The sequence below is a fragment of the Aquarana catesbeiana genome, linkage group LG02, assembly GCF_042186555.1.
Source record: "Aquarana catesbeiana isolate 2022-GZ linkage group LG02, ASM4218655v1, whole genome shotgun sequence".
In the NCBI taxonomy this organism is placed as follows: Eukaryota; Metazoa; Chordata; class Amphibia; order Anura; family Ranidae; genus Aquarana; species Aquarana catesbeiana.
The window spans coordinates 237,024,738-237,041,149 of record NC_133325.1 but is presented as its reverse complement, the minus strand read 5'-3'; the positions used below and the strand labels follow the sequence as shown (position 1 = coordinate 237,041,149).

At 43.9% G+C, this 16,412-nt stretch overlaps 1 protein-coding gene across 2 annotated transcripts in view; it reads right to left on the bottom strand.

The window, feature by feature from the left end:
* Window positions 1-16,412, bottom strand: part of PIBF1 (progesterone immunomodulatory binding factor 1) — a 301,512-nt gene that overhangs the window by 245,119 nt on the left and 39,981 nt on the right. For both annotated transcript variants that reach the window (XM_073614256.1, XM_073614257.1), the window contains one exon: window positions 11,257-11,376. In XM_073614256.1, the coding sequence (XP_073470357.1) occupies window positions 11,257-11,376 (120 nt within the window). The remainder of the gene's footprint in view (window positions 1-11,256; window positions 11,377-16,412) is intronic.

Genomic DNA, 16,412 nt, shown 5'->3' with positions numbered 1-16,412 from the left:
TTGTAGTGTATACGCTTTGCTCCCAACGAGCCACCGACTGATCTATTAGTAATAGATCCTCTAGGTACGCTACAACTGTTATGCCATGTGCCCTTAACCTGGCTAGAGGTGGGGCCAGCACTTTTGTGAACACCCGGGGTGCTGTGGCTAGCCCGAAGGGCAGGGCTACAAACTGGTAATGCTGCTGTTCTAACTCGAACCGCAGAAACTTTTGTTGAGCGGGAAATATAGGAACATGCATCCCTGATGTCGATTGATGCCAGAAGTTCTCCTCCTAGGAGGATAGAAACTACTGACCTGATTGTCTCCATGCGAAAGGAGCGGATCTTCAGGAACTGATTTAGATTTTTTAGATCTAGAATGGGTCTGACATCCCCATTTGGTTTTGGTACCATAAAAAGATTTGAATAAAACCCCAGACCTTGCTCTTCTGTGGAGATCTGTATGATCACCCCTTGAGATATTAATCGGTCTAGTGCCTGAAACAGAGATTTTCTTTTCTCTGAATCTTTGGGAACGCTTGACCTCAGGAAGCGAGACGGTGGAAAGTCACGAAATTCCAGCTTGTACCCCAGCGTTACCATGGAGATGACCCATCTGTCCTGAATTTCCTCTTTCCAAACTTCTGAAAACTGCAGAAGTCTTCCCCCATCTTGGTGAGGGGGATTGCCTCTTCATGATGAGGCTTTAGGATTCTGCTTTACAGGTTTCCGACCCCAGGACTTCTTTTGAGCCTGGGTCTGACCCTGAGGTTTTCCTCTAGAGTCTGACGGCGGAGGCCGTCGCCACTGCCTAGAGGCAGAAGCCCCTGGCGCAGGGGAAAGAACCAGTTTAAATTAAGGCGTTTATACTTTCTTTTGACTGGCAAAAGAGTACTTTTCCCACTAGAAATTGTTTGGATATATTTGTCCGAATCTTCTTCAAATAGTCGCTCCCCATGAAAAGGGAACCCAGTTAGGAGGTTTTTTACATGGTGCTTCAGCTGACCAATTTTTTAACCACAGGATTCTACGCATATGCACAAGCATAAGTGTAAGGCGGGACACCTGGTGAATAGAATCTTTAATGGCATCTATAGCAAAGCATAATGTTTTTGGTAGTTCAGCCAAATCCTGAGCTTGTTGTGCAGAAAGCTCTCTAAGGGCATGTTTAAATTGGTCCTTTAGGGATCGACAGACGCCTATTGCAGTGACTGCAGGCTAAGTAATGGCACCTGCCATGGAAAAACAGGGATTCCAACTTTTTATTTGTTGGATCCTTAAGCATTTGTGCATTGTCTACAGGACAAGTTAGGCCTTTATTCACACTGGAAATCGCAGCGTCAACTGCTGGTACTTTCTATCTTTTGGAGAATTTCTCCTCCAGGGATAGAGAATTGAAAATCTCTTAGGAGGGAGAAAATGCTTATCCAGGTGATCCCCTTCAGCAAAAATAAGCTGTTCTAGTAATGCATGTGCAGGAAATGCATGCAAAGGTTGAGAAGGTTTTAAGGAACCAAAGGAAGAAACCGAGATTTCAGGAGACTCTGTTAGGGGTAGCATGAAAGTGGAACGAACCATCTCCGTAAGAGATTGTATCAGCAATTTCTCAGATTGAGAGGCTGAAAAAGGTTCATCTACCGTTGTTTCCTCCGCAGAGGAATCATCGGTTTATTATCATCGGTTTGTTTTTCCTCCTGATCGACTGAGGGTAACACCTCATGCTGTGCCCACTGTTCCCCTTACAAAGGTTCTGAAGTGGGGGAGGGGGATCTAGCACGCTTCCTATCCATTTGAATGGAGGATGCGATTAAAGCCGCTAATCTTCCTTCCAGGCCCTGCTGGGTGGAGGAAAGGACATCTTCAGTCACGTATACAGGGGCTGAGATGTGAGAAGCAGTTGCACCATCAATTTGTTCCAATGGTTCACCCTAGCTTGCCATAACTGGTAATTCAGGCGAGGATGACAGTGTGGAAGTGCGACTCTGGATCCTAACGCCTGGGGGTGAAACCTTTAGTACTTTTTTGGTCTTTGTGGTGTCTTTTTTGGTAGGCATAGTCCTAAGTACAAAAACAGAGGCACTGTACAAATTGCACTTAATCGCTGAATATAGTCAAGACATTTAAAGCCGCTATAAAGTTCAGCCTAGTGCTGGGAAAAAGGTGTCCTTCCTATATCAAGAATGCCAGTTCGCAACTCTCATGCGTCCCACAGCACCTGTGTCCCTGTGTTGCAGGCTGCTTGTTTCCTCCTCGTCAGTCGAGGAGAGACTGTCACAGCTGTAGTTTTATCTGTTTTGCCTGCCGTGCGTCCTCGTGGACGTTCACGGCACTTCGCTTAGTCCCCGTTCCCTCCAAGATAAAAATCCTGCCCCTTTTTACATTTAAAATTGTTCCCGCGCTTGTGCGCAGCATTTTCGGGTCCACAGACCCAACGCGAGGCGGGGGGAGGCAGAGACACGTCAAGCAGCAGGCACAAACAACAGCAAAATCAACCAACAGTAATAAAATTAGCAGTACTAGCGGGACCTCCGCACCCCCGTTGTGCGCGCGGGGGGGGGGGGGTAATGTAAAGGGGGTACAGCGCTGATGTCCCCCTAACCCTCTGGTCCCTTCAGGGGAGAGAAAGAAAACATTTTGCAGATTTCTTTTACCTCGATAAAACTCTCCCTGCACACACTGCTGAAACCACACACACAGACTGAGCTTTCCAGTGAAGACAACAGAGTAAGGTATGTGCATAGACTCCCTCTAGTGGAGAATTAAGGCATGACAACATTTTTTTTCCCTAATGGAAGAATACATAGGTGTTTTTAATTCCTAAATTTCTTCCCTTATCCCCGCCACAGGATTTGCTGAATTAACAGACAGTCCAACCTTCACCCTTCACCCATCACGACGGGCTGCGTTTAGCAAACCTTCAAGGACTGGGTCCCTAGATATCGGGGTTCCAACTCCCTTGGACCTGTAAAGCACCCCACCAGGAAAGCTAGGCAATGTAGCAAGACCAAAGCCTTGGGTTCCTAGGGTCCAGACCTACAAAGAAAGGCGTTCCAGGCAAAACCTGATGCTTCGGATATGAGGCCCCAGGTACCATCCTTTTAGACCTTAGTGGCACTTTGGATGGATCTGGTCTTTATGGAGGCTATTTAAATCCAGCATGGATCCCTCCAGTGGAGCTCCTCAGAGCACATCTTCACTCGTGACCAACACCTTAGACACTGGTGAAAAAACTGATGCGCCCGTCCTGGAAGGAGGAGGGGTTATATAGGGAGTGAACTTCCTTGATTGGGTATACCAGTGTCCATCACCTGAAGGTGGCGTATAACCCATTAAGTAATTACTTAAGGCTCTGTGTCCCATGATGTACGATAAAGAAAATTGTATGACCAAGACCACGCATGCTCAGAAACGTAAGAATGCATTAAAATACATTACTTCCAAAGTTATATTCTGTCTTATGGGAATTTTTTTAAACTTTAATAACCTATTGTTATTCAATCTGCGATTAGCATGCAAAAAACAAAAACAAAACGGACATTTAAAAATAAATGATGCAGCCACCACATCTAAGGATTAGTAGGATGCAATATTATATTTTTTGTTTTTGGGTTTAATACTGCTTTAAAATAGATTTGGGATGGTCCCTTTGGTCTTAGTAGATCAAGCTAATATGCTTTTCTGCTCTTTCGCTAAAGAAATCTCCTTAAAAGGCGAAGTTCCCCTTTCAGAAAAAATAAAAATGAAATAAATGTACAGGATTTTGCAGATTTAAAAAAAAAAAAAAATCTGCATTTAATAATCTATTTGCACTGCAACCTGCAAAGCATTGCACACACGATCAGTGGTTTGTGGGTGCAATGCCAGGCTCCTGCAGTACAGCTGTTGCCTGTACCTCCATACAGGCAGTTACTAAAGTGCATTGTCATGGTACACTGAGAACTACAATCAGTGTGCTGCAGTAGCAGATGGGACTTGTAGTTCATTCATTTGTAGAACTCTCTGAATGAATTACACGCCTGTGTGGGTAGAGCCCCGCACAGCCACACTGTTTTTAAAATTCGACACTGGGTACGGGGAGAGGATCCCACTCCTGTTGTCACAGGGGTGGTGCGGGGGGACTGCTCCAAAGTAACCCTCCCTAATACGGGTATAACATGGAGCATGTTATAAAGGTGAACTTTTCCTTTAAAATTTGTTGCCCCAACATTTCATATTCCTGATATGGGTCTGTTGAACCATGTACTCGTATTAAAAAGTATCCTGTTCTCTTTGTATTGCTTCCTTCGTGTGAAATCCCTGGTGTTCCTGTCAGTCCCCTGCTTTCTTATTTCAAACTGGCCACACTAGGTATGGAAACACATCTGTCCCAGCGTGGTCAATTTTCTCCTTTGCATTCTACTTTGGAGCACAACCTGCCTGTAATACAGTGGTCAGACTTCTGCAGACACACCACTGCAGCTGAGAACAGAACTGAGGTTATAGGATCAGTAAAAGAAAAAAAAAAAAAAAAGTATTTAGATTTTTTTTTATATATACATGCAGAAAATCATTTTGCCTTGCATTTCTATTTTTTATTCTTTTAATACATTTTATTTAGTTTTGCAAAATACAGATACACCGGGTGGTAATAACAGCTTGGAAAGGGGTCAAAGCCCCTTAACAAAACCAGAAGGTGGACAAAATACCTGAGAAATGTGTAAACTGTATGGGTTGTTAGTTTTACAAGGTGAGGGTTCACATATATTTTAAAGGTTGCACGGTGGCACGGCTGCGCAAAAGGACGTACCTGTACGCCGTTCCGTGCAATAGCCACTGGGTGGCGCGCACACCCATTGGCCACAGGGGAAGCCATTTAGCAGGTCCGGCGTATTTCTTGATCTCTGCAGCCACGGATCGGGAAAATGTCTCACTGCCTACAATTAGCAGTGCCCTGGCGGGTTTTGCACGTGCTGGTTGAGAAAACGCATGAGCTCATCCTTAATCAGGAACATGGATCACTGTGTCCATGCAGTAAGCCCATCCCCCCACAGTAAGAAAGCACAGACAGGGAACACATTTAATCCTTTGATCGCCCCTGATGTTAACCCCTTCCCTGCCAGTGTCCATTTATACAGTGTCAGTGCATATTTTTAGCACTGAATACTGTAATAATGTCACTGGTTCCCAAAAAAAGTGTCAAGTGTCAAAAGTGTGAGATCTGTCGGCCACAATGACGCAGTCCTGCTAAAAAAATGATGATCGCCGCCGTTACTAGCAAAATAAATAAATAAAAATGCCATAAATTTATCCCCTATTTTGTAGACGTGATAACTTTTGCGCAAACCAATCAATATACGCTTATTGGGATTTTTTTTTACCAAAGATATGTAGCAGAATAGATATTGGCTTGATTGATTGATGAACAAATTAGATTTTTACAATTCTTTTATTGGGTATGTTTTATAGCAGAAAGTAAAAAATATTGTTTTTTTTGCCAAAATTGTTGCTCTTTTTTTGTTTCTAGTGCAAAAAATAAAAACCGCAGAGGTGATCAAATACCACCAAAAGAAAGCTCTATTTGTGGGGGAAAAAACAACATAAATTTTATTTGGGTACAGCATCGCACGACTGCGCAATTGTCAGTAAAAGTAACGCAGTGCTGTACCGCAAACAATGGCCTGGTCATTAAGGGGGTAAAACCTTCTGGTGCTTAAGTAGTTAAAGCATACTTGTGGTGAAAATACTATGAGTGGCAGCCATCTGATCCCCTGCACCCACAAGTGCTGCAAGTTCCCATCAGCTTCCTGGCTGCTGGCACTGGCCCCACTCCTAACCCTTCATATACCTTCCTACCACCATCACAGCGATAGACCAACAGTAAAATGCATAAGGCGACAGAAGGGGGGCAATGAGGCACCCAGAAACTGATTGGTACTTCCACTGCAGGTTTCAGAGGTGCAAGGGATCTGTGCAGAGGAATCAGTTATATGCAGGAACTGGATGTAGCTGGCATTCACATTATGACTTTAAAGGATATGTAAAGGTTCGCGATTTAAAAAAACAGACAAAAAAAACAAACGTGTCATACTTTCCTCCTCTGTGCGGTTGGTTTTGCACAGAGTGGCCCCGATCCTCCTCTTCTGGGGTCCCTCAGCGGTGCTCCTGGCTCCTCCTCTTCTCCAGTGCCCTATTAAGCCGCATTCCCTTGGGGCACTGGTGCGGGCACGCTCCCATGTCCCGCTGCTGCGTCCATTGACACAGACAGCAGGACTTGGCCCCGCCCCAGCGGCTCCCGCGTCATTGGATTTTATTGACAGCAGCAGAAGCCAATGCCTGTGCTGCTATAAGTCTATCCAATCAGAACCTGAGACACCGGTTGGAGCTGCTGTACTCGTAAAAGGGGGGCTACTGAATCAGCACAGGAGGTGATGCAGCCCCTTTAAATATTTGCACCACAGGTTTACTTCTATGTCTGCAATGATTAACCAATAAAATTGATAAAAATTGATAATGAAAATCGTTGTCAACGATTTTCATTAGCGATTAGTTGGCCTAACGTCACCTTCCTCCCTGCCAGTCCCGAATCCGTCCCAGTGAATCCTGTTCCTGTGTAGAAGGTGGCGGCGCCGCTGTCGTATTCTCATGAGAATACAGCGGCGCTCATGTGACCAGGCACGTCCGCCTCTCTCCTCCTTGCTGATGTCAGCTCCCCCCCCTCAGCCCCGCCTGCCACTGCCTCGAGGGAATAGAGAGAGGCGGGAAGCAGCCGTGAGCGTCCTCTCTCCTCCTTAGCCCCGCCCGCTGCTGCCTCGAGAGAGAGAGAGAAAAAGAGAGAGAGAGAGAGAGAGAGAGAGAGAGAGAGAGAGAGAGAGAGAAGTATTTCTGGGGGGAGGTTTTAGTGCCCCATCATTGGTGTTCCGGGGGGGTGGGTGGAATAGTGCCCCATCACTGGTGTTGCTGAGAGGGAGGGGGGAATAATGCCCCATCATTGGTGTTCTCTGGGAGGAATAGTGCCCCATCATTGGTGTTTGGGGGGGGGAATAGTGCCCCATCATTGGTGTTCCTGGGGGGGGGACAGTGCCCCATCATTGGTGTCCCATCATTTGTGTTGGGGGGGGATAGTGCCCCATCATTGGTGTTCCTGGGGGGGGGGGGGACAGTGCCTCATCATTGGTGTTCCTGGGGGGGAACAGTGCCTCATCATTGGTGTTCCGGGGGGGGGGGGGGGGGATAATGCCCCGTCATTAGTTTTCCTGGAAGGGGGAATAGTAGTGCCCATCATTGGTGTTCCGGAGGGGGGGGGGGAATAGTGCCCCATCATTGGTGTTCCTGGGGGGAATAGTGCCCTGTCATTAGTTTTTCTGGAAGGGGGAATAGTAGTGCCCCATCATTGGTGTTCCTGGTGGGGGGTTTCTTGTACTATAAACCCCATTATGACAGGATACCTGTATATGACCTGTGTATACCTGTGTAACACTCCGTTTTTTTCATTATTATTTTAAATAAACGAAAAAATTGCATATTACGTTTTTTTTAATGATTTTTTCCGATTGATTGAAAAAAAATAATCAGCCAACTAATCGATTATGAAAATAATCGTTAGTTGCAGCCCTATTTACTTCAGATTATGATATTTTGTATTTATTTATGATTAATGACGAATAAGACCTTTACTATTTATACTTCAATTATGTATTTCATTACAAAACAAATGAAGAATAGAAAATTCATCTTTGCAGCTGTCACCACTTAAGACTCACCTACAAAATATTCTACCTGTCACATGAGACCTTTGAATAAAAAAAAAAAAAAAAAAAAAAAAAAAAAAAGCTAAATATATTAACGAACAAAAGACACCCACATTCTGCAAAACATCTGTAAGAGTTGAAAAACATGCTCAGCTAGAGTTATCGTTTGCATGTTCATAAGGAAAATATTGACAAAGTCAAAGGTCAATATTACCCACCAAAAGAAATAAATCGGAACGTTTACTAAAACAGAAGCAGACTAACAACACCTAGAAGAACTACTTAGCAATGCTAAAACACTACAAAGCAAGGCTTAAACAGAACATCTTGTCACACACAAAAGAGTAAGATCAAAGAAACAAGAAAATATTTAAGCTTTGACAAAAAAGGATTCTGTTCCAATGGTTTAATAAGAAAGAGATTTCAACTTGTTTTATCACTTTAAAGGACCAATACATATAAACCACACACTGTCATTTACAAGATTACGGATAACTAATACTGCAGAACAGTGGCATAACTAGAAGCTTCAAGGCCCCAATGCAAGAAACCATGACCCCCGGATGGGGCCCTTCCCCGGAACGCCAGGGCCCGGTCGCAAGTGCGACATTTGTGTGGTAGTTCTGCTACTGGTGTGAGTCGGTTTTTACTTTTATTTTATTTTTCTATCATTTGTTGAATTCATTTTTTTACAATATATATATATTTTTTTTTTACGAGCCCCATTGGGGGGCTTTGGTAAGATATCAGGAGTCTAAACAAACCCCTGATGTTTCACCTTTCAGACAAAGAAAGGAGATTGAGGACACAGCCCTCCATCTCTTTCTCTGCAGCCTCAGCTGCACACAATGAATGGATAACAGCACAGGGGGGCAGAAAGCACACAGGTCGGCAGCAGAAAGAAGCTGCATAGGAGGAGCTTGGAGGGATTGTTTTCCTATGTTTCTGTGAGGCAGCCCACTGAAATTAATGTGCTGCCCTATATGCAGCACACAGCTGCACAGATGTGAACCAAGGGCTTGCTCACATGCTAGGTTGAGGGGCGGTAAAACCACACGCTTTAGCTGTGTTTTTACCCCCCTCCCAACTCTTCCCCCTGTAGCTACAAAGGAAGCACCTGGTGGTGTACACATGCTGTGGCTGGAAGAATACCCTCAGGTGAATGGGGCTGCACTGCAAACACCACATTGCACGCAGCTGCAGCATAGCGATGATCCATTTAGGGGGTTATAACAGGCCGTGAGGAGGCAACATATTGCCTCTTTACCGCCTGTCAAATGCCTCTGAAAAGTGATCTAAACATTGATTGCTTTTCAGAGGAATGGCATTTTCAAGCCGTAAAAAAAAAAAAAAAAAAAAATCAATCAGTCTGATTGTACACATATAGGGGATCAGGTTTAAAAGTAATATGCATACATACACACGCATGTAAACACACACATATATAAACACACACACTCACATGCGCACACACATATGTAAAAATGAAACATATGAACACACATACATGCACACACATACATACAGATGGCCTTTTAAAAAAATGGTAGTACCGTACCTTAAAGCAGAGTTCAGGCCGTTTCTAAGTTTATTAAAAGTCAGCAGCTACAAAAAGTGTAGCTGCTGACTTTGAATAAACAGACACTCACCTGTCCCATGGTCCAGTGATGCGGCCGCCCGGAGCCTCGCTCCTCTCCCCCTACTCTCCATGGCGCCGTCATTGCAAGTGTGGCCAGGCAATCTTCTGACGTGTCCCAGGAGATTGCAGGGAGGGAGAGAAAGAGAGAGAGAGGAGGAGTCGCCTAGGTGGCCAAGTGGAAGTGGGAGCTGGGTACCTGTCAAAACTAGGTACCCACCCCCCCCCCCCTCCAAAAAAAATTACAGGCCAAAAGTGCTTAAAGCGGAAGTTCCACTTTTGGGTGGAACTCAGCTTTAACTCTTCCTGCCAGGTACTGCACTGTAGGGGAAGGCACAGAGCAGAGCATACACTGTGCTTTCACTTTCTTAGGTCTAAAGTGTGGCCAGCTCCCGCAGTGCCATTTTACAATTCGGCTGAGGATCAGGGAGCTTGGTCTCAGCCGCCCTTGCCGCTCTTCCTATCCAGGCATACAGAGGGCCTCCAGCAGCATGGGGCCGGGTCGCAATGGGGACTCCTGCGACCCCTGTAGGTCTGCCCCTGCCACAAAAGCTTCTCAGTAGATATCCAATACTGAAATTTGATTGCGGGGCAGTTCTTCTACAAACAGCCCCACTGATATACATAAAAAACAGTCTTGTGCTGGCCATACACTATACGAAAAATCGTCCGAAATGTGGTCATTTAGTCAGTCTTTTGTTTTTCGGCCAGTTAATGGGCACAGAATCGATAATCGTTGGGACGTTTTTGAGCTGAAAAAACGAAGGACAAGTTTGGAAATTTTCTCCCAAACGAATGATAAATTAAAGGGTTAATGTGTTTCCCACCCAAACTGTCTGCACTAGGTATATGTAAAAAAACATACACAAAATGCATTCATTTATGTCCACTGAACGATTCATCGGTCACTACATGATGGCACTATCGTTTGCGCTCATGGCCGAATGAATTTATAGAAGATGGGTTCGGCCGATTTTTCGTATAGTGTATGGCCAGCATTAGTATACTTAAAGTGTTGCTAACACCCCCCCCCCCCCCCCCCCCCCAAAAAAAAAGAAGGATCCTGTTCCCTTAAAGCATGAATAACCCCTGTATCATCTGAAAATACCTGGCTGATCCTGCCACTTTCTACCCTCCCCTCTGTACATTGACCACAATATATCAGCCCAGACACCGTGGTCAGCATACGTGCTTCTGTCATCCGCTGCTTTCTGCAGCTCTCCTTTCCTTCTCCCCCCCCCGCCTGTCAGCTCTTACTGGCGCCACTCTGCTCCTCTCCCCACTGCTTCAAAACTATCTGATCATTATATCATCCCCTCTGTCACATAAAAAGCAGTGTCATGTGATCGCTGGAAGACTCTGTTAATTTCTACCTGTTAAAAACAGGTAAAAATCAGCTTTTTATTTTTTATAAAACACAGGCACTAGGACACCATGACAGAGGGGATGATATGTGACAGAGGGGATGATATAATGATCAGTTAGTGGCTTAACAACCACTTTAATATTGTAGAACAACTGATGTAAGAAAAATGGGTTTAGTGTCACTTTAATCATTGCACATGTACAGTATATTGTGATTCACAATGTGTAGTGTAACAAAGTGATTGTTCATCATTGCTCCATTTGTCTCAGTGGGCTGTTTTGATTGAAAGAAAACAGCTCCTGAAATTGATTTTATCTCAGCAACGATTTAATGATGATGTCTCTTGACAGCAACTATGAGAGAAACTTATTTTTTAAATTATAAAAAATATGAACATGTTTTGTATAAAAAAAAATAAATAAAAATTATATATACATATACATACACGTACACACACACTACTGCACCCCTATAAAATTGATTTCAATCATACATAGTCGATTCTAACATTAAATATATTGCATTGTCCTGTATTATAGAACGCACCTGCATTATATTCTTAAACTGCTGTTTATAGCTATTGAGCTCTTCAGACTGTTTTTCATTCCTTAGATGAAGGTCATTTAATTTATTCTTCAATGGCTGGACCACTTCATAGAAGCGAATCTGTGAATGGTGAATATATAGAAAGAAATGATTTCATTATGTAGTCAAATATAAATAACAATCCAATATGCTGCACTTCCCATTAACAAACCCGATCTTCAGTACGAGAGTAGAAGAAATGTCAAGAATAGTTTGGAAGGTTTTTCTTAAATGACCTGTTCACAGTGCTGCATGAAAAAAAATCTATGCATTTTTAATTTCCATTTTTTGTGCATCTTGCAAGCTTATAAAAAGCACCTCAACTATAGATCAAAACACCATGAATGGTCCCTAACTTAATTCAATTATTACATAATTATTACATACCTCATATTACTTAAAGTGTTTGAAAACCCTTTTTAAAAAATTGAAAAAAAACCTGCAAGACAAAGGCATAATGAGCTAATATGCATAGCATACTAGCTCATTATGAATTACTTACCTGAGACCGAAGCCCCCGCAGCGGTCCTCGTTCACCACTCCGGCGGCCGACCTCTGCCTGGGGGGTTACTTCAGGGTATCACGGCTCCGGCGATGTGATTGGATGGAGCCGCGATGACGTCACTCCTGTGCATGCACGCGGGAGCCGCCGGTAGCGGCACAGTACAACTGAAGCAACGGCACGTACGTGCCATTGCTTAAGTGCGCATGTGCCGATGACGTCGGCACATGCACATACAGGAATATCTTCTAAACAGTGCAGGTTTAGGAGATATCCAGTGTAGCTACGGGTAAGCCTAATTATATGCTTGCCTGTAGTATAAAGTGGTTGTAAACCACTTTAAAGTGATACTAAGCACACTGTTCAATTGTCCCTTCTATTTCTGTAAATGGATGAAGGCACTAATTATTTTAATTAAAAAAAACAAAAAAAAACCCCACACATCTAAATAATAATTTTCCTAATTTCTATACAGCTGTCACATGACCCATATCTTCCCCAACTTGTCTGCAGGGAAACATAAGCAGGGGGAGCTTCTAGTCTTTTGCTGTTGGTCACATGTTAAAAAAAAAAAAAAACAAACAAACAAAAAAAACACAACCTTTGGAATACAGAGAAAAATAATTAATATCAATAAAACTGTTTTAAATTGTTATACAAGTACATATTTGAAATCAAATCTTTATTATATTTGGCAATAACATGGTGTGGGTGGATTTCTGCCTCCATTAATCCAGGGCTTGACAAATTTGCTTTGAATCTAGGAGCCACTTAAAAAAAAGTTAGGAGCCAGTTTTTTTTCGCCCCCTAACCCTAACTCACAATGGAGCACCCAGTCAATACCTCCAATGTAACGCTGTTACATCAGGGTTATGGGCTGGCCAGAAAGAGTAAGGCTGGCAACAGATGGCACTGGTTGGCTCTGGCAGGTGGCACTGGTTAGCTTAGGAAGGTGGCACTGATTGGCACTGGCAGGTGGCACTGGTTTGGAACTGGCAGATGGCACTGGCAGATGGCACTGGTTGGCACTGGCAGATGGCACTTGTTTGGGACTGACAGATGGCATTGGAATGTGGCACTGGTTGGCACGTGAAGAAATAGAGCAAGAGACTCCTGCGCTGCTAGCGGACTCCTATGCTACCAGGGGGACACTGCTGCAACACCTAAGAGACTGCTCCACACAGACAAAAATGCATAAAGACTAGAGGGGGGTTGGTAGTTGCGCTGTGATGGGAAAGGGGATGGGAACAAAAGGGGGGGAACTACACTAAAGTGGATCTGGCAACCATGCCAAGTGACCTAAAAGCAAGATAAATATATAAAACGGACACAGCACACTGGTGAGTGTGTATAATAAATGACTGGAAAAGTGACTAGTGCATATAGTGAACAAATAGATAGGCTGCACTAAATAGTGTGAGTATAAAGACAAAGTAGTAATGAATCACATAAAAGTGAGCAATGCACATGATAAGAAAGGCAATCACACTGGTGACCTATAATGCATATCTCACTAGATACACAAAAAAGCTAGTGAGTAAGAAATAGCGAATGGTCTTAAACATGAATCAGAAACGCTTGACCAATAAAATACAGAGGTTGGCACGTGGCACTGGTTTGGAACTGACAGATTGCACTGATTGGCACTGGTTTGGAACTGACAGGTGGCACCAGTTGGTGGCACTGGTTTGGAACTGACAGATGGCACTGGTAGGTGGCATTGGTTGGCAGTGGCAGGTGGGGCTGGCACATGGCACTGATTGGCAGTGGCAGGTGGCACTGACAGATGGCACTGGCAGGTGGCACTGGTTGGCACTGATTGACATGGCACCGGCAGGTGGCACTGGTTTGGAACTGGCAGGTGACACTATTGGCACTGGCAGGTGGCACTATTGGTGGTGGCACTGGCAGGTGGCACTGATTGGCAGTGACACTTGCTACTGATTGGCGGTGGCACTGGTTGGCGGTGGCACTGGGAGGTGGCACTGGTTGGCGGTGGCAGGTGGCACTGGCAGGTGGCACTGGTTGGCACTGGGTGGCACTGGCAGGTTTCACATTGAGCTGAGTGTAACTGTGTGTGAAACTGACAAGTAACAGAGAGGAGCTGTCAGAATTGAAATTAATGTTGGGGGTGGGCGGGACCCAGCAGCTATCAAACACCAGCCAATGATTGGGCTGCTTAAGGGGCGGGGCCACATACACGTAGCGGCCCGCCCAGATCCCATCCCATTGGCTGGTGTTTGATAGCTGCTGGGTCCCGCCCACCCCAACATCAAGCTCAGTTCTGACAGATCCCCTCTCTCTCTCCTCTCTCAGTTACGTGTCAGTTTCACACGTGTCAGCAGGTCTGGCAAGCAGCAAGCGCCGCGCTAAGTGTGGAGAAGGGAGGAGGAACGGCGGTCAACGTTAAATATCATAGCACTGCATGTCTGGGGTATCGGGAGTTGCAGTGTGTGGGCTGGTGGCAGCCTAGGCGCCAGGGTGTGGTTTCTGGTCGCCATGGCAAACTGGCGCCTGGGGTTTGTCGAGCCCTGCATTAATCTACATGTAACATCCCATCCCTATTGTGTTTAGTTGATTAGTGGGCATGGCGGAGGAGGGGGGAAGGTGTGGGCCGTCATTTACCACTGTGTATACACCTACATGTGTGACTCTATAGTCACATGGGCTGCTCAGATGCGATAGGGAGGAAATGCTCAGCATAGAATCTCACTGAAAACTGAGCATGTGCAGAGTTGCCACCAAAGCTGCAAAATTCCTAGCTGAATTGGGGACATGAACAGAAGGGGGAGATAGAGAACAGCAGGATCAACCAGGTTTTTTGCAGAATACAGAAAACAAATCTCATAATGACCTAGTGAGTATCAACAGCATGTAATACAGCATTTATTGATAGTTTTTTACGATGAGGGCTTAGTGATACTTTAACTACTTCCCGCAAACCGCCATCATTGTACGTCGGTACTATGAAGTAGGATACCGGGGTTATAGCAGCAGATAGCTGCCATAACCCTGGTATTTTCTTAACTGCGGGCGGTCCTCTTTCAGATAGAAGTGGTCTCCGTGGAGGATTCGCAGCGAGATCACTTTTAAATTGGCTTCGGGAGAGGTGCCCCCTCTCGCCATGCTCCGGTTGTCTCCGCCGTTTACCGGAGCCATTGGTAGTGGCGGAGACAATCCGGTCCTTTCCCCTCAGTAGCATGGAGCTGAGTGAGGGAAAGATGGCCCCCACACTCGGCACAATAACATTGGGTGACGGAAGCGATGTCAAACATCACTTCCGCCCAATGGTCTTAAAGGGGAATTTTTTTTGAAAAAAATAAATAAAAAAACTTTTATTTTTATTTTTTTTATTGCATTTAGGTCTTTTTGACCCCAGATCTCAGAAAAGGTCCTGTCATGATTTTTTTCCTATTACAAGGGATGTTTCCATTCTTTGTAATATAAATAAAAGTGACCCAAAAATTTTTTTTACAGTGTAAAAAAAAAAAATAAAAGTAAAATAAAAAATAAAATTTAATGTGCCCCGTCACGCCAAGCTTGCGCGCAGAAGCAAACGCATACATAAGTCGCGCCCGCATATGAAAACAGTGTTCAAACTACACATGTGAGGTATCGCCGCGATCGTTAGAGTGAAAGCAAGAATTCTAGCAAAAGATCTTCGCTATAACATAAAAAATGGTAACCTGTAGAAATTTTTAAACGTTGCCTATGGAGATTTTTAAGGGTCAAAGTTTGTCGCCATTCCACGAGCGGGCGCAATTTTGAAGCATGACATGTTGGGTATCAATTTTCTCAGTGTAACATTATTTTACAGTATAAAAAAAGTTGGAATAACTTTACTATTATCTTATTTTTTAATTTAAAAAAGTGTATTTTTTCCCCCAAAAATTTGCTTTTAAGACAGCTGCGCAAATACAGTGTGACAAAGTATTGCAACGACTGCCATTTTATTCTCTAGGGTATCTAAAAAAATTTATGTTTGGGGGTTTTAAGTAATTTTCTAGCAAAAAAAACAAAAAACAGATTTTAACTTGTAAAACAACAAAAAGAGGCTTGGTCCTTAAGTGGTTAAAGAATATCTAAATTTAAAAACAAAAATGTAATATATTACAGAATATTAATTCACAGATGTGGTAGTTACATTAATTTTCTGTTTTTAGGGTGGCTGCCTTAATTTTCACCTGGTGATCTTGCTAGTAACACACTTCTTGTCTTAAGTGGGGTAAGAAAATCGGATGAACGATTGTTGTTTCACAGCAAATCGGACCGATGAATGAAAATTTGTACGAAAATTCTCGTACAACAGAGGCTTTTTTTTTTTCTTGGTTGTTTATGGTTTCTGATCATGCGCATTCTTTCTTTTCAGATTTTTCTTGTACAAAAATGGTACACATTAAACAAAAATCGTTAGTTCTGTTCCCGTACGAGAAAAATTACAAAGTTTGTCCCTTCGGGAATTTTCGGACAGAAATGCGGAATTGGCTGTTGAAAGTTGTGTACAAACTATACGAAAATCGTATGAAAATTCTTTAGATGAAAACATTTGCCCAATTTTCTTATAGTGTGTACGAGCCTTTAGAGTGTCTCCTCTGTCTATGGAGGAGCAACAGAG